Source organism: Paramormyrops kingsleyae, chromosome 3 (genome assembly GCF_048594095.1).
Source record: "Paramormyrops kingsleyae isolate MSU_618 chromosome 3, PKINGS_0.4, whole genome shotgun sequence".
Taxonomy (NCBI): domain Eukaryota; kingdom Metazoa; phylum Chordata; class Actinopteri; order Osteoglossiformes; family Mormyridae; genus Paramormyrops; species Paramormyrops kingsleyae.
This window is the reverse complement of record NC_132799.1, coordinates 16,794,367-16,817,653: the sequence shown is the minus strand read 5'-3', so window position 1 is coordinate 16,817,653 and position 23,287 is coordinate 16,794,367. Positions and strand designations below refer to the sequence as shown.

The 23,287-nt window shown below is 44.9% G+C and overlaps 1 protein-coding gene and 1 long non-coding RNA gene across 3 annotated transcripts in view; one reads left to right on the top strand and one right to left on the bottom strand.

Annotated features, from left to right (window-relative positions):
• Positions 1-2,562, bottom strand: part of LOC140588192 (uncharacterized) — an 8,669-nt gene extending 6,107 nt beyond the window's left edge. Inside the window, exon 1 of the long non-coding RNA XR_011989508.1 lies at positions 2,467-2,562. This is a non-coding gene — a long non-coding RNA (uncharacterized lncRNA). The remainder of the gene's footprint in view (positions 1-2,466) is intronic.
• The window catches only part of LOC111848813 (F-box only protein 11), a 26,030-nt gene continuing 4,223 nt past the window's right edge, over positions 1,481-23,287 (top strand). Inside the window, exons 1-14 of one of the 2 annotated variants that reach the window (XM_072709747.1) lie at positions 1,481-1,820; positions 7,884-8,575; positions 15,505-15,632; positions 16,170-16,251; positions 16,617-16,761; positions 16,959-17,088; positions 17,245-17,328; positions 19,599-19,734; positions 19,853-19,959; positions 21,188-21,299; positions 21,426-21,532; positions 21,693-21,830; positions 22,109-22,326; positions 22,579-22,759. In XM_072709747.1, the coding sequence (XP_072565848.1) occupies positions 8,554-8,575; positions 15,505-15,632; positions 16,170-16,251; positions 16,617-16,761; positions 16,959-17,088; positions 17,245-17,328; positions 19,599-19,734; positions 19,853-19,959; positions 21,188-21,299; positions 21,426-21,532; positions 21,693-21,830; positions 22,109-22,326; positions 22,579-22,759 (1,590 nt within the window). In that variant the 5' untranslated portion in view covers positions 1,481-1,820; positions 7,884-8,553. The remainder of the gene's footprint in view (positions 1,821-7,883; positions 8,576-15,504; positions 15,633-16,169; positions 16,252-16,616; positions 16,762-16,958; positions 17,089-17,244; positions 17,329-19,598; positions 19,735-19,852; positions 19,960-21,187; positions 21,300-21,425; positions 21,533-21,692; positions 21,831-22,108; positions 22,327-22,578; positions 22,760-23,287) is intronic. The other variant, XM_023821099.2, reaches the window with a different exon arrangement.

The following is a 23,287-nucleotide window of genomic DNA, read 5'->3' as shown; positions in this document are numbered from 1 at the left end:
GCAGAAAGCCCTTCGCACGGTCCAGATACTGGGCTGGGGGCCGCCTGGGCTGCAAGGTCCCACATGTGACAGCCCTGTGCTATCAGTCCACAGCTTGAGCTCAATGCTGCCTATGGTAACAAGTCAAAGGTCAAACTGCACACTTTTCAAAAGCATAAACACTCAGACAAACAACTCAGTGAGTACAGTGATGCAGTCTTCACTGTCAATCCCGTCATCCCATATTTTACACAGCTCAAAGGTTTTGAAAGTTTAGTTGGGAAAAGTGGGTGCTGCACAAAAGCCAATCTTTCGCATTGTCAGAATAGGGACTCTCTGACTAACAAGGCAGAAACCACCCCAACTTGCAATCACAAATGCTGTTTTTTGTTGGAAACTTAAACCCAGCACACGCTGGAGTCTTTGACAACACCCTGGAGTCACTTATTAAAGTGAATTAATGTGCTGTACACAGTATTTGGTACTGAATAGGGATTACACTGCCTGAAACAGCTCCTCACCATCTGTGGAATCTTAATCTTACAGTCCCCAACTGGGCTTTGGGGAGCCTCTTAGAGAACAATACAGATAGTAAGATACTGCAAGGGATTAACCCACAGAGGAACTAAAATAAGACCACAAGACAGCTCTGAATATTGTGATCTAAGTAATAACTAAAAGCAGTATGTTTTCCTTTTGTCTTAATTATATTTTTATTATCATGTCTTAAATGATAAAACGGGCAAAAAAGAAAACAATGGGAATTCTTTTCTTTATGAAGTCAACGGTTTTATGTTTTGTGCTTTAAAGTGACGATTTCCCACGATACATTGTGCAAACCAGATTGCAACATGGACCAATTCTCTTTAGTATAATCACCAAAACAAAACCGACTGATATCACACCTAATTAATAATACTTTCATAATTATTCTTTTAAGAATCACCCATCTGTATTACTATATGTGATAATACTTCATTTTAAAATAGATATTTCTAAAAATAACATATTGTTTCATTTTCACTGTAAGACCTGAAAAACCACTTAACGTATGTGGCAAGTTCTTTCATTTTTGCGAGGTACTATTAATCCATTTTTAAAAGCAAAATACATATTTGAAAACCTCTTCAGCATGCCTGACAGAGAGGGGCAATAATGTGCCCATTGTTATTCCATGATGCACCAGTGGATTCGTTCTGGTGTCACAGGCAGGCGCGTCCACGTAATGTTGTCAGTGACAACGAGAACAACATTTCAGGTTCACATACCCAAGACTACAACCGTTAAAATCGAGCTTACAGTACTTCTCTCATTTTCTCCCTTTTGTATGTTAAAATATATATATATATAATTTTTTTTTAATTTCCACTCTCCGGCATGCAAGTCAAGACTGGGACGTCGTTTAATACGGACATTTCTATTTGGTACCGCGACTAAAAGGTATGAGACGGAGAAGGTGATTGGCTGGGGGGTTTTCCGTGTGTCTTTTTTTGTGTGTGTCCCTGTGAGTAAATGGCTCCTCCTGCTAGAGAGACGGAGCTGAAAGAGCGGAGAACTGGGGGGGAACATTAAGAAAAAATATAAATAAAAACCGATTAAATATATATATATATATCTATCATCCGCAGCCGCCTCGCCAAGAGCGTTGTACAGTAGGAGATTAATGGATTTCTCGTTTTGATCTGAATGTTACAACTCGGTCTGTATTAGAGGGAAGGGTTCGGTATTTTCTTTTAGGTAATAAACTCCCCAAATGAACTCCGTCAGAGCAACCAACAGAAGACCCAGGCGAGTGTCGAGGCCGCGCCCGGTGCAGCCAGAGAGGAACAACCAAGAGAGAGGTAAGAAATGCAATTATAACGCGCGAGAGACATAAAAATGCCTTTTAGAAACCTCCGGGACGTCTCGATTGTCTGCGTAGGGAGTGCCACTGATGGCAGCCCTGGTTTGAACGCGTCCTCCGATCCGCTCCCACGATCGGCTTTGGTATCCTAGGAAACGCCGCGGCTTCCCGTCGACTAGCCGAACGGGCAGGCCGCGCTTTGTTCCGCCCGCTTTGCTTCCCTAATCCCCGCCGAACGAGACTTCTTTTGGGTGGGGGGAGGATTTGTTACATGGCGATAAACTGTGTCTTTCATAAACAAGCATACTATTCAGACAGATCGATCCATCTGCCTATATAGCGATTTGCGATTATTAGCCAGCTAGCTCCGCGGTAAGGGTTAAGTAGCGTAGCAGGCTGGCTGTTTAGCTAGGCTACGTTGTGTTTTTTTCTGCTCACCAGGCTGCCATTTTCAGGATAGGAGCTAATGACTGTGGGGTAGCTGGCCAACAAGCTAACATTTCGGGTGTTTAGGAGACCTTTTCCGGGACGTTGACGCATTTTAAATGACAGCTACACTGGGTATATAGACATATACAAAATACACCGGTTTGCAGTTGCCCCATACGGGCGGATCTTGCCTTTAAACAGAGTTAATTTCTTACCCGAGCCAGTTCGCCTGGCTACGCAGTTAAGCCTCCAGCTGTATTAGGCATGGATAAATCTGTATTTAAAATATCTAGGTATAAAAATGAGGAATTTGGTCCTTTAAATAGCCAGTGAGCAGTGAATGCGTTGTCCGTGAGAGCGGGCTTGTGTTACTACGTGTACGCGTACGCGTGCCCCGGGGCCGCTGCGGTGAGACGGTGCTGCGTCGGGCCCTCGCCCAGCCGCTGATCGGCATCTGCGGTGGTCAATCTGGCACCTTTGTCCCTCACAGCAGCGCAGAAAATGCGAGAGGACGGCGAGAGCACCGCAGCAGTTTTATAATGCCAAATGTAAAAACGAACCCAGTTTATTATAGTGGGGCCCAGGTGATCAGCGCCTTGACAGCTTTGTTCATTCGGTCCCCCTTAAATTAAACACAAAGGTATTTAGAGGTACTCAGTAACCCGGAACCCTCCCCCCGTTTCCAACTAAAACATGCTTTGTGCCGAGTTACAGGTGTCCTGGGCAGCCACTGTAAGCTGGTAATCAGCTGTGAGTGGGGCGTAATTAAGGAAGCATCTGGGCTGATTTGAGTCATAAATCTGTGATTGTTTTGGCAAACGTGTAAAAAGAAAACACGTTTTACGTGTACTTATAGGTGACTCCGATCCAAAGAAAATACTTGAATTTGTCTGTCCAAACTAGTTAAGGAAAAATCATCAGTATTTAATATCTTAAGAAGCCAATTTTAAGGGTTTGACTGATCTATTTTTGAACTATTTGCTTGGAAATGAAAGGGGTTCTGACTTTGGAGCCACATTAAGGAGCTTACATGAAGGACGTCTGACAGTGTTTTGCCTTGCAGCTGTATGTGAGCTATGACAATTTTGCTAAGGTTACGTGTAGAGGGGAACCTTATCTCCAGGAATGTGCTTGTTGCACTGGTGTTCCCAGTGCAGAAAAGTGCAGTGACCTGTCAGATTAAACCTGCTGCAGTTAAGGCGATGGCCTGGTGACACCATGTTTATATAAAGGGTAAACCCCTGATGCTTTTAAACCTTTGACTTGTCTGATAGTTTCAATTGTCAATGCTTGCATTCAAATGGACCATCACTGATTTTCAAATTTTGTTTATATATATATATATATATATATATATATATATATATATATATATATATATAAACAAAATTTGAAAATCAGTGATGGTGTATATATATACATATACACACACACATACAGGGATTATATAAGAGCAATGAGTTTGATTTGATAATCGCTGTCAGGTTCTATAGTTTAGGGTGGGTTGTTGTCGCTCAGGCCACCTCCGCTCATCGACTGAATATTATTTTGCATGGGTGTTTGCGAATATCTAGGTTTGAGTCCATGGACCATCACCAACACCATCGTCTGTTTTTGATAGTACACATTAAAGCATTCGGCTTGATTTTACATGTGGATTAGAAAGGTCCCATGTGGACAATTAGACATTTTTGCATATTGAATTGTGAATATACTTTGAACACGCTCCTGTTTATATGGGAAGGGCAGAGAGAGGAGAGGGTCTGTCGCTTGGACCTTTTGTCTTGCTAGGTGGTGTATTATTGATTCGTTTATTGACGGCAGAGGTTGTGTTAGTGGCACCGAGACAGGGTTGGGTGGATTTATGGCTGCTTACCAGACAAGAGCCCCCATGTCTGCCAGTTCAGGAATGAAGCATACAGTTATGGGAATTAAAACAACTTAATTTTGCATTCAGACTTTGAAATATGTGGTTTAAGCTGTGCACTTTATGTCTGGTCTTCCTAGGGCATGACTGTTGTCCTCCCAAAGAAAATAAGATAGAATAGTCATGCATAATGAATGGTGGAGGGTTATGGATTTTATTATTAGTTATTTACATTACAACAATGGTTAGCGGTGGGTAACTTAGCAGTAGTGTATGGTAAGGTTCATTAGTAAAGAAGAAATTGAATGGGGAATATTGAACTGCTGTGGATGTCCTGAAAGAGCCACTTTGGATACCCCTGTTATGTTTCATATGAATCACTTTAATGTTGGCAGGAATTTAAATTGGGGGCAATAACGTGCACCCCTCTGTCAGTAGGGGCAATGAGACGACCTTTCATCTGGCATGGTGTGAGAAGCACCACAAAAGGTCTCCCCTGTTCATGTGACTTCACTTCTGGAAGCCTGGACCTACTGTGTGATTATCAGCATAGTTATGTTGGGTCTGCCTGAAAGCTACTGGTAAAACCCACAATCTGAAACTGACGACTGATTCACACACTGAAATTTTCAGTATAATTTTGGTGCAAGAATTGGCCTTTATGTTTGTTGGGTTTCTCCTCCGGTTTTCAATGGTACCCATGAAAAATATTCAATGCACAATGACTTGATTAAGGATGATTTTGAGGAGCATTCAATGCCGGGCTCTCAAACTCTTAACCTGTTAAAATATTTACACTGTCTGTCACAGTACAGTGTACAGCTTCCTCCAGTACCTTATAAACTAGGCTCTCTGCTGGACTTAATTGGTATTGCTGGGACAATGGTAGCATTGGAGTGATAGCATTAAGTTTTTATTTGAAGTTAAAAGGGTGAAATGAATCCAGCAGTGCCCACAACTCAGACTCAGATCTTTGTCATCTGTTAAAAAGGTTTCTGCTGCCATCATGGTTAACGGTGCCTGAGGAAAACTGTAGTGTAACTAAAGCCATTTTGTTGGAAAAAACCTATCCCAGCATCCTGTACACACATCATACCATGTGGTGCTGGTCTGAGGGGTCAATGTCATCTAAACTCATGGCCGCTGAACAGACGTGTCTGTCAGCAACGTGAAGGTGGTGAGTCAGGTGGGCCCCACACAGCCCGTCGTGTCTTATTTTCTGCACAAGCAGTGTGTCCTGAATTGAGAGCAAAGGCAAGATCAGCTGGAGCTGTGAGCTAATAGACACCCAGCTAGATGACTCCATCTTTGGGACAGGGGAACTGTCGAAAGTAGAACGTGATCGTAACTGTGGGGCACTCGTGTTGCAGGTCATGCTGTCTGTCAGGTCCCATGTGCATGAACTTTATCAGTGACATTGATCACCTGCTAAATTGATTGGGTCAGAGTGTATTAGATGGACCAATCCAGATTCCTCTTTTACACCTGGACCATGGAAGAAGAAAACAAATGGCCTAAGCATCTCTATTTGACTTACAGGCCACATACATTTTACAGGTTTCATATATCAAATTATTAAGGAAAGAAGGTAGCATAGGAGCAGTTATTGGAAGGGCTCTGATGTGTACTATTCGGTGAGGCACAATGTTCAGTAAGAATTTCTAGCTATATTGAGGTATGCATAAAGCTATAAAATGTAAACCATCCTGCCAGCAGAAAACTGTGCAGAGTTTCACTTTTTTTTGTTTCTTGGGGAAAACAAGGTTTTTCTGCCTTTTCATCAGCAGACTCATGATGCAGTGACTCATTTGCTCAAGTTTGCATATTTTACAATTTCAAAGTGCTATTGTGCTAGGTGTCTTGCACATCCACTCTTTCATCTACTGGTGTTCCAATGGTGATGTGTAAATGGATATGTGAGGTTCCATTCACTTGAGACATTCTCTTAAGCATTCTTCAGATACAGTGCATGGTGAACGTGCAGCCCCCCCCCCCCCCCCACACCTGGATTCTCGTTGTCGATGAGCCTTTGTAAGACGCCTCAACAACACTCAAAGAAATGTCTTTCTTTGGGACTTGGTCTGTTTATCATTTTTGATGGAAGGTTGCATTCACCTAGTTTAGTCACCACTTGATTAGGGAGAGCTGTTTTTTTGGGATTAGATGTGCACCTCTCCTAGGATAGCGATTGGGATTGGAAACAGGGATGTTTCACCATGGAATTGGCATGTGAGTCTTGCTCTGTGCCATTGAGGCAGTCAGATGTCCACTTGGTCCACTTGATTTATGAAATCATGTGTTCAGTCTTGCTGAATCAGATCTCTACGTAGGGAAACTTGTGGAGCCCAAGGGACCAGGAAGCGAGGCAGGTTGTGCCAGCCAGCGGCAGGTAAACAAGCTTCCTGTGAACCAGGTGAAGCTGTAGTGTGATCTGCGGTGCCAAGTACACACAGCTGTTTGAGCTGCTCTGGAGTACCATGCAAATGAGCCCTGGATTGCGTGTTGTTTCCCAAGGCTGATTTGCATGAAAATTAGGCTTGTTTTGGTGACTAGCTAACCGTCAGCCTTCACCTCTGTGCAGTAGGGACTCATGGTGTACCCGGTATGGGTATTGTGGCGCAAGGGTGATCCTAAACCTCCATGCAGTTTAGCAGTGCAGTCACGCTGCTTTAAAGAGACTTAGATTGATCGATTTTGTCAAGAAGGTGCTGGCTCCAAGATGGCTCCAACATCTTGAGCGGCTTTAGAGATTCGGAAGCAACCACAGTAGGTGTCAGGTGCAGGACCTGTTCACGGCGTTGTCCATTTGCTACGTTTCCTGCTTCTACTGGATGTCCACATCTTTACCCTGTGACCCCAGAGCTTCACAAATGACATGACTGTGATATTTTGCAACATGACACTAACACTCTCACTTATCTCTTCCTCCCTCTTGTTAGTATGCATGTCTGCTTCTTCTGTTGCTTTAATTTTTTTCACATATTCCCCCAGTCTCATCAGTGTCTCTTCAAACCTCTCATTTCTCACTTGTCGCTGACACAGGAGCATTTTAAAATAAGACAGTGGACTGGTTGAAATAAATTTTGAAGCCCTGGCAGCACCTATGATTGGTTCTCTCTGCTTTATCAGTGGCTAGGCCAAGTCTTGTCTATGTGATGCAGACTTTAGGAGCCCTGATTCTCAAACGTATGGGGATGTACTGGAATCTGTGCACCATACTACAGATATTCCTCACTGAGAGAAGCTAAGCAGTCTGAGCTGTGAAAGGAAGCGCTCCATTCACTAGTAATATGCTATTTGTTTCCCTGAGACTCCATTACTGTCTAGTTCAGGGTTGGCTGTGATTGAATGAAACCAACAGAGCAATAAGTAAAGCGTTTATTGAGACGAATCTTGCCTTTGACTCAATTTCAGAAGTAGCTCGCCTTGTTTTTTATTGAAATGTGCATTTCACAGGTTGTGTTGGGGATATTCAGGACAATGCCCAGTTTTCAAGGATGATGTGTATAGTCAGCTTCTCTTTAAACATTAGGAAAGTTTTAAAACAAAACAGATCAGATGATCTCACCTAAAATACTATTTTGTGTAGGCTGCAGTTTTTTTTCTTTTTTGCCGGGAAGACGACGCTCATTCTTCCTGCACTCCGTTGGCCTCAACTCCAGAAGAAGAATGAAGGCTGGAGTGGTCGATTTATCTTAAACTTGCTCTTTACTCCTGTCGTTTTCTTCTGTACTTCTTCATATTCCCTCTGTGTTTGTTTTGAAGTGTGCTGATGTAGTACGGGCTGAGATCCTGGCAGAGAAGTGGAAAGTCTCCCCACATCATACCCAGACCCTTCACTTTAAACGGACTGCTAAATGGGCTGGAGCCCCTCATCCAAAAGCAGGTCTACGTCCTCCTTAGAACAAGAATGAATGCCTCTGCTGCTGGGTGTTAACAATGGAGAAGATGACTGCTTAGTTCCACTGACCCCTGTGGGGGCATGAGGCTGTGTAACAGACCCCAGCCATGAGCTGTATATTGCTGAGCTGATCTGGGGTACTGAAGTTGCTTGTATTATGGCAATTATGTATTATGACTAGTGCACCCTGTACTTGGTTTGTGCTGTTAGGCTCCTGCTGTTATAGCAGTTGAAATAGTAGGCTTTCTATGTTTACAGGCTTGTATTTCTCCATCTGTAAAAATCTTGGGAAAATGTGCTGTACTCAGGATTGCAAAAGCTTCTTGCTGTTAGCGCAGGTGGGTTTCGTGCAAGGGCAGCTTGCAGTGGGATGCCGCGGCTTTGCAGCAGTTGGCCAGGTATCCCCAGTGTTTGTGGTGGTTACAGGCCCAGTAGCCTGGGGGAGTCCCCTGCTGCCAGAGCAACAGCCCGTTGGTGAGGCTCAGTCGCAGCTGAGACACTGCAGCCACGCAGTGCGGTTGCGGACCGGCCGCCATGCGCTCGCACGACCTCCCAGGTAAAACGCGCATCGCTACTGTCCGCTGTAATCTGAGTCTGAAAGGGCTCGCCACCTAAACTCGACTGTCTCTGCCATTAACTCTGCCCTCCCTCTGGGGAGGACAAACCTCCCTTTTGTAGCTAGATGCAGAATTATGCCTCTTCGAGCGTTTGCAGTTTCTCTTAGCTGTAATGGAAGAAAACATTACATTTATATTTTCACCCGTTGTTCTTTATCATACCTTGGTAACCTTTAGCATTATTACATAATTATTACATAACGTGTAGCGTCACTGTTTCGACTTGAAGAAATTTCAGAATGTGATGCCACAGGAGGCCTGTCTCCGCTTCACGGCGACGATCATCTTCCCGAGCAGAATACACCAGAGCTACACCGCCACTAAGTTATTAGGGGGTGCCTTTAAAGCTATTTCAGAAGCACGGCGTTAACGCCGAAGATGATAAAGACGGCAGTAACACTTGTAAAAATAGCACCTGAAAAAGACAGGTAAGACGCAGCTGAAGCAGCTGAAGCAGCAGACAGCGCTCTGGTTGACTGCAGGCTTTGTACCCTTGGCGCTGCCTGCCTGAATTACACAACATACTCTGGTACTGTCGCCTTGAGCAAGATACTGAAGAGTTGTTTTAAAGAAAAGGGTAAAATTTCGAGCAGCTTTGTGTAAAAGCACACTGGTAAAGAAGAATACAAACATAGATCCAAATTACTCTCATTACACAAAGGTTTTACTACAGGCAATGTGGTCAGGACTGAATTTAAAAAAAAAAAGAAATCTGCTCGTATTAGTCACTTGGGTAAAAGCCAGCAGACAAATTGGAAAGTCTCACTTTAATTTCATTGTCTATTATGCCCATATGACGATGGTGAACACAGTGCTTTATTTTTAAAGCGCTCTGCCGCATAAGATGCTGCAAATAGTTAGGGGAAAATGGAATATAATTAATACAAAGCTGAGATTTCACTGTCAACAAAAGACAAAACTGAAGGATGCCAGCAGCACTGGGGGAGGGGGGGGGGGCTGTCCCAGCTGAATCAACAAGCTTTAATACTGGAAGTATCACTGTTAGACGTGCCAGCAGGTTTTTTTGGTTGTAACATGCGTTTCCACCGCAGCACAGATGTGGGCTGCCCACGTCTAGATATTCCGGTTAAAGGGCTTCAGTGGTAAGTGGATGGATATAAGGAGACACAGAACATGCAACAAGCTGCATGCTTGCCATCTCCGGGCCGTTGGGCCGCGAACACAAGCGGCCAGTGTTGCCCACGTGCTGACGCAGTACCTCCGCATTGCTGCTCGCATGTGCCGCTGGAGTCCCACCTTAGACCTCGGCTCCTGGTTGATTTCTCACGTGATGCAAACTGAAGGCTTGTCTCGTTTGCTCTGACCCGACTGTAAACCCGAGGGTATCTGAGCGGCGATTTGTCAGTGCTTGTAACGTCTGTGGGCTAGATTCCCAAACGGAGCCCGTTTATAAATGCGCGTGTAATTTGCAACATCCAGAGTGCTCATCGATTGGGTTATAAGGCTTAATGATGTCGATCGCTCCTCTCGCAGCTCCCGAGTTTACCACTGGCCTCCATGCCAGTGTGCGGTATCAGGTGCGTTTGTGTGTGTGTGTCCGGCACAGCCCGGGGCATTTCCTGCGCGCACACGGGTGTCCGATGTGAGTCAAAGCGGCAGCAAGCAAACAGCTGTGGCAGTTAGCAGGACATTACCCTCCCATGGCCATCCCTGCTACCTCGTCACTGACTCGCCACCACGCTTTCTGGTTAAGGCGGGTCTGCTGTTGTTTAGTTGCATGTTTTTATCTGAGAACAACTTGCATAATTTATCATTTTCACAGCAGAGTGGTTTTATTACTGAAGTTAATCTCTCTAAGTACCCTGGTCTAAGTACATAACGGCATCTCCCATCCAAAGACTCGGTGACAAGCTTTTGGATTCAAGCGGCATGCTGCTGTTAGAATATCTAGCTACTATTATTTATTGATATATACATTACATAAAATATTGAAATTGCACCATCTATCCTTTTCTTATTTAAGCCTGTTATGGAAATGTCTTTTTTTCCCCCCTCCTTTGGTCATTTTTTATTTTCAAGAGCAACTGTAGGTGTCCTTTAATGTTGATGCGCTTTGAACCAGCAAAGGATGATGGGATTGAGGTTTTCTCTTCTATCGCAGCTGGACTTGTAAATGTAGCCTGTGGGATTTCCCTTGGTTTCTCTTTTTGAGGCTTGGCTCGCCATTCTGCGGCAGACGTAAAAATCCATCACCCTCAGAATCTGTTACAGATACACTGAATTTCCCCCTGGCATGCAGTTTGGGATCTGATTAAGCCATTCGCGATGGCCGGCTTCCAAACAGCCTCTTTACACATTTCTACTACAAAATGTTTGCTTTCTCAGAATTCAGCTTCAGTTAACTTTTCAATTTTTCAAAATGTTGAAATTGCAAATTGTCTCAGACCCCCCCCCCCCACCACACACACACACACACACACACACACACACACAGTGGTGATTCCCCCGATATCAAATGCAGTGTTACCACAGGACTGAGAAATGCCTTGTTATGGCCAAATTTCCCTGTTCTGGATGAACCTGTTCTGTGGAACATTTGGCACAAGAGATCTTTGTTGCCTGATAGATTCTCCTGTTCTGCACCAATCCAGTGTGTATCGACACTGCCGCTGCTCTTCACGCCCGTGCCGACGAGATAATTAGAACATCTAACAGCTTGTGGCTTCTCAGTACTGCTGCACTTGCCAGACGTTATTAGGTCCAGATGTGTTGCAGCTGCGCAGGCAGCTTTAAGTCTCTGCCCAGTATCTTGATCCACCCCCCCAACCCCACCCCACCGCTAAACTATCCCAGATCCCCTTCTGTGTTCATTTCATTCCCTGGAATACCATGTGTTTACGCTCTTTAGGAACTCGAGCACAAACACAACCAAAGCAATAAATGTCAGAGGGAGAAATGTGCTGCACATAAGTGTGGATAACGACGGCAGTGAATATCAAAGAGGAGAGTGTCAAAAAGGCTTAAACTAGCCGCCTCCAGCAAACTTGATGTCGAGGTAAATCGCCAATATGTAGTGAGAGTTTACGCTGGATCCCTGGAGCGGATCTATTTGGACTGAAGAGCGGAATATCTTAAAAGTGCAGGGCGTCTAATGCCTGTCGGAGGCTGCGCCGCAAAGCGGCAGACTGAATTATAAACTTGTCTGGCTGGCAAGTAATCGGTGGCATTAAAGGCCTCACCTATCCGTGACTAAATGATGATGACGGTATAGTGCTGAATGGAATCTGTTTGCTCTCGCCATTGTTCCTTGGGTCTGTTGCATCACACAGGTGTGCTCATTGTGCCGTTTGTGTCAACAAGGTGTGTTCTTCCAAACCTGAGGTAGTCCGGCCTCCAGCTGCCCACGTTTGGGCACGTCCGTTTTCACGGCGGGAGCCGGTGATGGTGGTGATGGTTGGGGGGTGAGTCTCATGTGGCCGCCGCCAGTGCTGGTGAGCCAGAATGGCAGCGGGTCGTGTTGGGCCGCGTGCCAACCTCCCTGGCTCCGCTTATGGCCGGCCTACACACGCGCGCCCCTTTGATCGAGGTGCTGTCTGCTTGCTTTCCTTTTGTGGCACGGCCTTACAGTATGTTTACAATTTTTCTGCATGCCATCTTAAAAGGGAGCTCGGTGACATCTGAACTGTCCACGCACCGCGATGCAGCTTGAGACTGTTAAAATAAATCACACAGCCTGTCCAGCTCCTCCACACAGAGAATGCGTGACGGGCTCTAGTGTGCAAGGAGCTACAGGTCGTCCATGCAGGAAATATGGATTTTGAAACAAAACTGGTGCTGCAAAGATTCTCTTTCCCAGACCGTCGCATTTATGTTATCTTGATATTTTCATCCAGTATGTCTTCATCTTGGTGCAAATCACTAATCCGGGAGTGAATGAATGAGGTCAGCCACACGATGCGTGGCTGTAGAGGTCCTGTAGTGATTTGGATGCTTTCAGTCCATATTGTTAATGCACAATGTCTGGGTGAGGTGTTAGCGGACAGAAGCAAGTGAAGATCCATGAGGTACCGTCTAGTGCGGAGGCAGGAATGCCAGATTCCTTCCTGCACACCACTGGGCTTTAACTGTAGACGATTAAATGGGCTACAGACATTTCAAAGTGTAGAACCTGTAGTTGCCCTGGACAGAGGTGTATGTTAAGCAAAGAAGTTGTATGGAGGAGTCTGCTTAGTATCATGCCAAACGTGGAGCAGCTTCAGAAGTCCTGTCATTTAGCGCTGTTTGAGATACGGAAATGGACGATATTGTATTTAGTTTCTGTGGAGTGTACAGAATGAGAGTTTGGCTTTAGAAATGCCCTGCAAAGTGTAAGAACACTGACCAGTCATTAGGTAGCTGCCCTGTCATGCACCACAGTTAGGCCAGAGGAAGGAGCTAGTAATATCTTCTGGCTAGCTAACCCCTTGAGCACTTTCTTATATAGCCTGGCTGGCACTTTTACTGCATAAATACAGAAAAAAAACACATGCTGGCCAACTATCTGGGCATTTTGACAAGATTTTATTTACCATAATTTTCTAGGTATAAATACTGTCACTGTGAAAATAAATAAATAAATTTGCCATCTGTCTTTAAACCAGACTGAAGCATTGCTCAGTTCTTGTCATTTAAAAAAAATCCAACCCATCTAGAAAAGCAAAAAGGAGTTAAGCCAACATTTACAAGAATGGTAATAAGGGTGATGGAGCCTGTCACCATGTTTAACTTCAGGCGCTCTTCGCCCGTCTGCAAGGGATATGAAACACGGCCGCTTGACAGGGAGCTCTCTGCTCTGGCTGCGTCCGCATGCTGTCACGGGTCCGCATGACGGCTGATTCCACCTGCTGTTCGCTGCCACGGCTGTAGCTGAGTGTACATTGCAGCGCTCATACTCCATGCTGAGACTCCCGGCCACGATTTGGAATTAAATTCTCTCCACACCTTATACACGATACGAAACAGTTTTGCAATGATTGCTAACTCTTCGAACTACAAGAAGTCTAATCCAGTGTTTCCCAGTCCGGTCCTTGGGGACCCACAGACAGCCCGTGTTTTTTGCTCTACCGGGAGCTGGGAGGGTGCAAAAATGTGGACTGTCTGGCAGGGTGCCTGGAAGCAGCAAAAACATGGACCAACCCTGGGTCCCCGAGACCCAGGGTTGGACCAGATTGGGAAACACCAGGCAAATCCGTTGAGATGCTGCAAACAGGTTGGCTAGACCAAAACATCCTTTTGTTCAGCTGTCACGCTAGAGCACCTTGATTATAAAATCCAGGAATGTGTGATACCTGACTGCGGATGGCAGGTAGCCTCAGCTAACGAAACGTCAGTGCGGGGGCCCTGCCACGTGCTGCATCCAGGTAGGCGAGAAGCACACAGGCTCTTTAAATGTGGAAGGAAGCAGAGTGAGATTTGTCCTATTTAAAATGAATCCTTTAACCGAGAAGACCTACACATATCAATTTAATGGCACCAGGTGTATTGGCATATTTAGCTGAGACTCTTACACAGCCCTCCCTAAGCGGCTTGTTCTTTGGCTCAGTGCATAGGATGTACAGTAGTTACATCACAGGTAAACTGATCACAGGGCCCTGAGATTGCAGAGGAATGAGAGATTTTGACCAGCACTAATGTCATCGTGTGTTTTGGCAAGAGCACTCTGTCTATGGTAGTGGGACGGCCTGAGTGTCACACCCAGAGTGTCTCAGGCAGCCTCTGCCTGCCCCCAGCCCTCACTAAGAGGCTTGTTCTTTGGCTCAGTGCATAGGCTGTCATCCCTCTCAGGCTACTGTGAGATCTGCAGACTTAAATGAACTAGTTATCAATTTCAAGTAACAGTTAAAAACACGAATGTTACTAGACTCATGCCTTTTCCACTGTTGATGTATAATGAGATGTGTTCTGAATGGTTAGATTTAGGATTATTGTCTTAAGGCCTGATAAACCATGACAAAGTGAAAGGCGAGATTGTCTTCCACGGGACTCTTCTGTTTCAGTCAATGAGAGGCATACAGAACAATGTTTTTCATTAAGCGCAGTAAAAGGACTATGCATGCGTGTGTGAGTGCATGCGTGCGTGCATGTGTGCGTGCACGTGTGCAAATATGAGTAGTATACACTCAAGTGGAAGAGACATGCTTAGAAGATCAGTGTCCAATCCAGACATGGAGGAACCACAGCCGTAATAGATTTGCCACATTGGTTCGGTTTGCAGTACTGACCAAAAACAGCCTCCCCCCACGTCAGATCTGAGGAAGAAGTCAGCCAAGACTGTCTCATTTTTAAAACTACCTCGAGAGTCTTAAATGCTGCAATGCTGTAAACAGTTTAATTTAGACTAATGGCTTGTATTTCTCTGGCACAAAAACCTTTTGAAATGTGCACAGCAGTCTGAATTTGCCTCAGTCCTAGCAGACCTCGGAACTGGTACCCCTCCGTGCATTTTCTGTAGCTGCTTATCCAATGTAGGGTTATGGTGATGCTTGGCAAGAAGCTGAAACTGTCAAATCCACTCTAAGAATCAACCACGGGCGAAGGGAAATCCTGCCATTGTAGGACTATTAAAGCGGCCGGAGTCCAGACAACTTTCAGTCTGATCGCGTCAGTGCGCCCCCTAGTGTCTAGCTTTGGTTGGGGTTTAACTACACGGTGTAAGGTTAAGTAGCTGATTAGGGGTGTGTAGCCTTGGGGCAGGGGGTGCTTGATCTTTGTAAATATGACAGTGACAGCTAGAGGGAGGACCTAAGGAAAAATGGGTATGTACACCAAGAAACAAGCATATCATTCTGAGCCCATATATCACTTATGATATATCACTGATCATGGCCTCTCTATGTGATGTATAATATGTATTTTTTACCCTCCCCAGATGAGGATGTTCCTGCAGATATGGTTGCAGAAGAATCAGGCCCAGGAGCTCAGAACAGTCCATACCAACTCCGCAGAAAGTCTCTGTTACCCAAGAGAACCGCGTGTCCAACCAAGGCCAGCATGGAGGTAAGAGTGGGACGAGGACCGAACTTCCAGGGCTGTGACGCAGCAGTTCATACTTACTTGCTGTAATAGACTTGATAATGAACGGTCCTTTGCATCAACTCTGCTGGCATCCAGATTTAATGCCCTCCTGTCCCACTTCTGGCTGGGTGGAGTGGATGGCACGTCCAGTGTCCCGATAGCCCTAACTCTGTCTCTGTCAATCACAGCTCATATCTGGGTAGCTAGGTACACCTGAGCTATCCGGTTGGCACGATTTCTGCAGCCATCTTTATCAATAACTTTATAGCTCTGACTTGTAATGGTCACATTACTCTTGCCCATAATGATTATATTACTTTAAAGACTTTATGAAATGTGTCAAATACGTTGCGACTTATCTGGCCCGGATTTAATCCTCAAACACATGCTGAAATATTAACTTTTGCCAGTCTGTGGCCAGTGGTTGACCTGAAGTTCTGTTGGTTTGTAGCTTTAGTTGCAGTCATGACTGCATGGTGTTCCTTTTTATAAATGTGGCCTCTGCGATACCCTCTGCAGGGAGCCTCCACGTCCGCAACAGAAAACTTCGGCCACCGTGCCAAACGTGCCAGAGTATCGGGGAAATCCCAAGACCTGCCAGGTAAATGGGTCTTAACAAAAGGGTTGAGATGTGGGTATGGAATCCTTGAACAAGACACAGTGGGAATTACCTGTTGAAAAAATGCAACTGTAGATGTTCCCCGAGTTACGATGGGGTTACATAAATCTATCATAAGGTGAAAATGCATTTTAATACAGTACACCAAACCTAACAAACATCATAGCCTAGCCTAGCCTAGCCTACCTTACACATGCTACCTTAAACTTACATTAGCCTACAGTTGGGCAAAATCATCTCATCTAATTTGTTGAATAATGTACTGAAAATGAAAACAGAATAGAATTGGAATACCCATCGTAAAGAGGTGTAAGAATGAATTGGAAGTCTCCCTGTCTTCCATCCAGCTGCCCCAGCTGAACAATACCTCCAGGAGAAGCTTCCAGACGAGGTGGTGCTGAAGATCTTCTCCTACTTGCTAGAGCAGGATCTCTGCCGTGCTGCCTGTGTGTGCAAGCGCTTCAGCGAGCTTGCCAATGACCCTATCCTCTGGTAAGACCCCCCGCCACTTTGCAGCGTGATCTGCTTTAAGAGCGCAGGCACTGCTGTTCCCCTTACCTCTAATCTTACAAGATTATTCTTCAGAGATTAAGAACCCTTGAAGGAATTCTTGAAAGGGCAGGGGAGGAGTGCTTCCCAGGGTGATTTACACAGATTTGACCACAAACCATCCCTGTGTGACTCTGCAGGAAGAGGCTTTACATGGAAGTATTTGAGTACACACATCCCATGATGCACCCTGAGCCTGGGAAGTTCTACCAGATCAATCCCGAGGAGTATGAGCAACCAAATCCATGGAAGGAGAGTTTCCAGCAGCTAGTAAGTGTGCATAAGCTAAACTGATCTTCCACTTGATGTTGTGGTTAGTTGGTGGCTCTCCCTGTTGGCATCCAAATCTTCTACTCCTCCACTGCATATGTCTGTAAAACTGGATCCTTCTTGCGTATTCTGATTTGGTTTTTGATGCATTTGCAGTACAAGGGAGCACATGTGAAGCCTGGGTTTGCAGAGCATTTCTACAGTAATCCTGCCAGATACAAAGGAAGGGAGAACATGCTGGTAAAACTATGCATTCCTCATGTCTCTTTTTGCAGGATACTGAGCAAAGGATACAAATGATTTTATGCTTTAATGTTTCCATTGAGACTTGTGGTGCTTTTCCACTGCCACCAAGAACCGAACCGTACCCAAGCCGAACCACAAACTGATGGTTTTACATTGTTATTTATGTGAGTCGTACCCCGCGCTGACATGGCCCTGCTTACTAATTGTAGCCATGTTGCTTTCAGTGTCCTCCCCGCACACTGCAATCCGTTGTGCTTGTGCTGTGTGCATGCACAGCCGCATGGTAGCTGTGGCTCGCTACTCCCAACTCTCAGCAAACAAGTCGGCAAATTCGGCATATTTGGTTGAAACGGTTATTAGGTAATACTTGTGAGACTCTTAAGACCTATAGGAGATGTTTATGATACATTCATAAATTACATTATAATTATCTCTAATTTAAAATGCATATGCAGTCAGTCCTGCTACAATGTGTGATATCACACAGTAAAGGCTGGTTCATACTTCTCTGCAGAAGCGCAACGCTTGCATGTCCACTCTGCGTATACGTACATGGAAACGTTAGTAGTTCTCCGGCAAAGTCACGTACTTTGCACACGCGCACAACGTGTTGCAACGTACCACAGCAGAGAGGTTTGTGTCCCTTTCTCTATGATTTACAAATTCAGAGAGCCCAGCTCACGGGGTTGCGAACTTTGGTTCTACTCACACACACACACACACACGTGCATTTACATGTATGTAACAGTTTAATTACCTTGTAAATAGTCTGTAGGGTTTACGAACTACTCCAAGACGTATGAGCCAGCCTTTGTTCTGTTCTGGTATGATTTATATATTAGTACCCAAGTCCAACACAACGTTGAATCGCATTTGTATTTGCGCGGTTTTCAGTCTGAGAAAAGCACCACGCAAACTCCAACACGACATGGTCTTAGCCAGAAACACTACTTGCACGCAAGAACAGGTATCCAAGTGAACAGTAGTGATGTTTGATTCATGAACATAGTTCTTTTTCAGTGCATCAGTCAGACTGGTTTTCGAATCTAAAAGAACTGAACTTTCTGTACATCCATGCATTTGACAGGTTAAAGTATTAGATTCTAAAAAATCTGAAAATATTTAGCAAATCATCATATAAAAACACACAGCAGCCTTTTTTAATTCACTTATATTCGTGTTTCGTAGACTGTCTGTAGCCTTGTTGCCTTCAGTTGCCCCCCCGGCATACCATAATCCACTGTGCGACTGCTGCGTGCATGCCTGGCCGCATGGTACCCCCCGCATACCATAATCCACTGTGCGACTGCTGCGTGCATGCCTGGCCGCATGGTACCCCCCGCATACCATAATCCACTGTGCGACTGCTGCGTGCATGCCTGGCCACATGGTACCCCCTCCCCCGCATAACATAATCCGCTGTACGAGTGCTGCATACATGCCTGGCCGCATGGTGGCTGTGGCTTATTACTCCCGACTCTCAGCAATTGACAAGTCAGCGGGTTCAGCATGTTCAGTTCAAGTTACTAGGCAATTCTTGTGATACTCCTAAGACCCATAGGAGATGTGTTTATGAAATAATTAATGAATGTATCATTATTATTGTTTTATTTAAACTGCACATAATTGCGTTATTGGCCACTGGTATCACTCTCTTTATTATTTAATTCATTTAGTTTAGTTTAAGTTGCTAACTTTTTGCAGTTGCATTCCTCTCACGTCATTTTTCGATATGTGTGTTTTAGTACCTGATTATAGTGAACGCAAGGTTTTTCACGAACACATTTAGTCACATTGTAGCAGGACTAACTGTACTTTAAAAAGTACTATAGGACAGCTGAAGAGCTAAATGCGAATTCACGCAAGCGAACGCTAACTGCTACGAACTGCTACTGTATCATGCTACTGTAAGATGGCGCTGTTCATAGACGTGCTAGCGTTATTTAGCACACAATAAAACAACAAAAGAAATTCTGAATCATGATGTAGTCTGTGCGTCTCTTCGGCTTTGTCGCTGTCGCTCTCCATACCCGACAATGCCTTTACAGAGCTGATCTTTCTGCAGTTTAAAACCAAAATGAGCTGGAGCCGTGTTGTAACTAGTCTCTCTTGGCGGTACAGCCATGGTACGACTCGGTTCATGTATGCCATGGGAAAAGTGCCATTGGTCAAAATTTTTCCAGTGATTGTTGCTAGAGTTACAGGTCTGCATTGTGTATGTTTTAAATAAATGCCTTTTGTGTGCTAAACCCCCCTTCCTCCAGTACTATGATACCATTGAAGACGCCCTGAGTGGCGTCCAAGAGGCCCACTTCGATGGCCTAATTTTTGTCCATACCGCACACATCTACACTGACGAGTGGATCTACATTGAATCGCCAATTACGATGATAGGTGCAGGTAAGTGTGCCCCCCCCGCCCCCACTGAATTCCTCCTACATGCCAAAAGCTCCTGTACTCAGCTTCATTTTTACAAATGGTGGGACTGCCCTAATTTCCAGCTATCTGTCTTACACAGCACCAGGGAAGGTGGCAGACAAAGTCATCATCGAGAACACGAGGGACTCCACATTTGTGTTCATGGAAGGATCAGAGGATGCTTATGTGGGCTACATGACCATCAGGGTATGATCCTAGGCTCCTTTACCCCCCACCCCCTACCCAGGCTAAAGGCCATTGCACACCAAATCTGTATTTTTCATCCAAAATTCTCACACTTTTAAAAATAAATACTCCCTTCGTGTCAATCATATTTACACAGACTCCAAAACTTTCATCCTTCATTAAAGGTTTTTGGAACAGTATCGATTTTCTGTGCTTTTCCACATCCTTGTATATACAATTGAAACTTTTTGAAGCTGAATATCTGAATATATCTGCCGGTCACGTACAGAACTGGATTGTGGAAATTGGTGGTCGTCTTTCTAATGTGGCTCCAATATTGTTAGCAGTTTCACACCGAAATTCCTGAACTTCTCCCCAGTTTTCTGTCCTTGGTTACAAGTTCATGGACTGTCTTGACGTTCACACCACACAACAGAACTGGGACCTTCACATGTAATTTGATTCTACACCACCACCCCAAAACAATGGAGGATGAACAAGTTTGTCAGTTATCGGGGGGATTGCATGTGACAAATTCCATTATTAAATTTGGCCAGGAGATTGATCTTTCAGTTTCACAGAATAAAAAAACTATGTAATGTATTCGGCTAATAAGCGATGGCAAGTTTCCCCGACACATCAGCAGTATTAGACAAAAGTATATTGATTATCAATCAAACTATCCGATGCAGAAATATGGAGACGCAAGCAAAAAAATGTATTCATGTGCTGCATGAAATGTATTTGAGGTACAAAAATGATTCCGTCTGTTTAGTCTTTGCCCCGCTAATTATGTCTCTTTCCACTGACATTTTGAAATACAGCTTAAAACGATCGGGATAATTCCGTAGTTTTCTTATCAGCAGATTTAATTCTCCCTGCTCCTGACTGATTCTCAGGATCGGATGGACCCCATATTTTCTCTCTTTTTCCCTGCTCAGATGAAGTGAAAGGACCACGAAATCATCCTCACTGCTTAATGAGACTATTTGTCTCATATTGCGAATTTTCGCAATTATCGAATAATAAAACGCATCGCACTCCGTGCGAGGTTTTTGTGCGCAACCATTTTTATCAGATGACAGGTTCGAAAAGTTCGGACTTGCTGTGCAAAGGCCTTTAGCCTCAATTTCTGGCAAACGGGAAGAGGAAGAACCATCTTTGTAACACTGTTACATCAGTACCTTTAACTATTTACATGTAACCTGGTTGCTGTCTCAACACTGACACTAATGACCTTCCTCTTTAGTTCAACCCAGATGACAAGTCCGCCCAGCACCACAATGCCCACCACTGCCTGGAGATCACGGTGAACTGCAGCCCGATCATTGACCACTGCATCATCCGCAGCACCTGCACAGGTGAGCCTCTTGCTTTGCGAGCGCTGATTGCTGCCTGACACATTACTGGTCCCGTTTCGCCTTTCTCTGGGATGCGTCCCAGGGGTCACAGTACCTGATAGGGCGTGCTTTGTCCTGCCACTGCAGTGGGTTCAGCGGTCTGTGTTAGCGGCCAAGGGGCGTGTCCAACTATCAAGCATTGCAACATCAGCGACTGTGAAAACGTGGGCCTGTACATTACGGACCATGCGCAGGTAAATATCCGCTTTAACCCCTGGAGACAAACCAGTGCAAAAGCTAAGGGTTTTAGCCATATTCTGTACCAGCGCAGGACCCTGTTTTAGCATGCAAACAGTATTCTCTGTTTGATGCTTTGTTTGAACCCTGGCGTCTCCTTTGTTCTACCATTTTCAGGGCATATATGAAGACAATGAGATCTCCAACAATGCACTAGCTGGCATCTGGGTGAAAAACCATGGCAACCCCATCATCAGACGGAATCACATCCACCACGGCAGAGATGTGGGGGTTTTCACCTTTGACCATGGCATGGTAAACTCCTTTAAAGAGATCTCTCTTATTGCTTCGGAATGTATAAGGGGGGGGGGGGGGGCTGTGTCTCTTCACTTCACAACGGTGCCAGTAGTGGGTTTACAGTTCAGCTTGTCTTTTTCCTCTAAAATTTTGTCTAAGCAAACTTGTCCCTGTTGTATTAAGAGTGGCACCATGTAAAGGTGGTATTTTTAAACTGTACTTGTATGTATTATCTGCATTGCTATTTGCATATGACACCTTTCTTTTAAAATATGGCTCTCTGTCTCCCCCCACAGGGCTATTTTGAAAGCTGCAACATCCACAGGAACCGCATAGCAGGTTTCGAGGTTAAGGCATATGCCAACCCGACGGTGGTGCGCTGCGAGATCCACCATGGCCAGACGGGGGGCATTTACGTGCACGAGAAGGGCCGTGGCCAGTTCATCGAAAACAAGATCTATGCAAACAACTTTGCTGGCGTGTGGATCACGTCCAACAGCGACCCCACCATTAGGTTGGTAGATGTGACGGAACAGGGTACAGCTGTTCTGAAGGACGTGGCCTTGTTGCTTGCAACATTGCTGGTATCCTAAAAAACTGTACTGTTGGCAGATTTGCACCTTGTTATTTATCTGACTTGCGGTGTTGTGGCATTGCTTAATATCAAGTTTAAATGACTTTTGGATCCTGTTCATTGAATGCAGTACTGTAAGGACTTCAGTGTCAGCTTGGACTTCAATGTCTCTCATCCATTTCCCAAATTCAGAGGAAATGCCATCTTCAATGGCAACCAAGGCGGTGTGTACATATTTGGTGATGGAAGGGGTCTCATTGAAAGCAATGATATATACGGCAATGCCCTGGCGGGCATCCAGATCCGGACCAACAGCTGCCCCATCGTCCGCCACAACAAGATCCATGATGGACAGCATGGGGGAATCTATGTGGTGAGCAAGCCGGCCTCTCTCTTGCTCTCTCTCACACCCACACACATGCGCAGTTTATATATTCCCGTTATTGTGGGGACTTTCCATTCATTTCTATGGGCATTACCCTAAACCTAACTATGATAACCCTATCCTTAACCCAGCCCTAAGCTTAACCATAAGTAATCAATCAAATACAAGACCTGGCTATTTTAATTTTTTGATAGCATTCATAGATTTTTTTAAATGAAACTGAGGTTTATATTGCAGTGACCTAAAAATGCCCCTACAAGCCAAAAAGGTTTTATCACATTGTGGGGACATTTGGTAACACACACACACACACACACATACACATAAAGCATTGCAGAGAATGCCTTTTGATGTAGTAAATTAATCTTAATTCCACTCCCAACAAACAGAAAAGCATAAGGAGAAAATTATAGGAGGGCAGGTTTTTTGCAATATACCTGCAAGGATACTGTATGCCCTAAGTGAAGATACAGACAGCACACACACCCTTGCAGGTGGCTTGGAGCAGTCTCACAT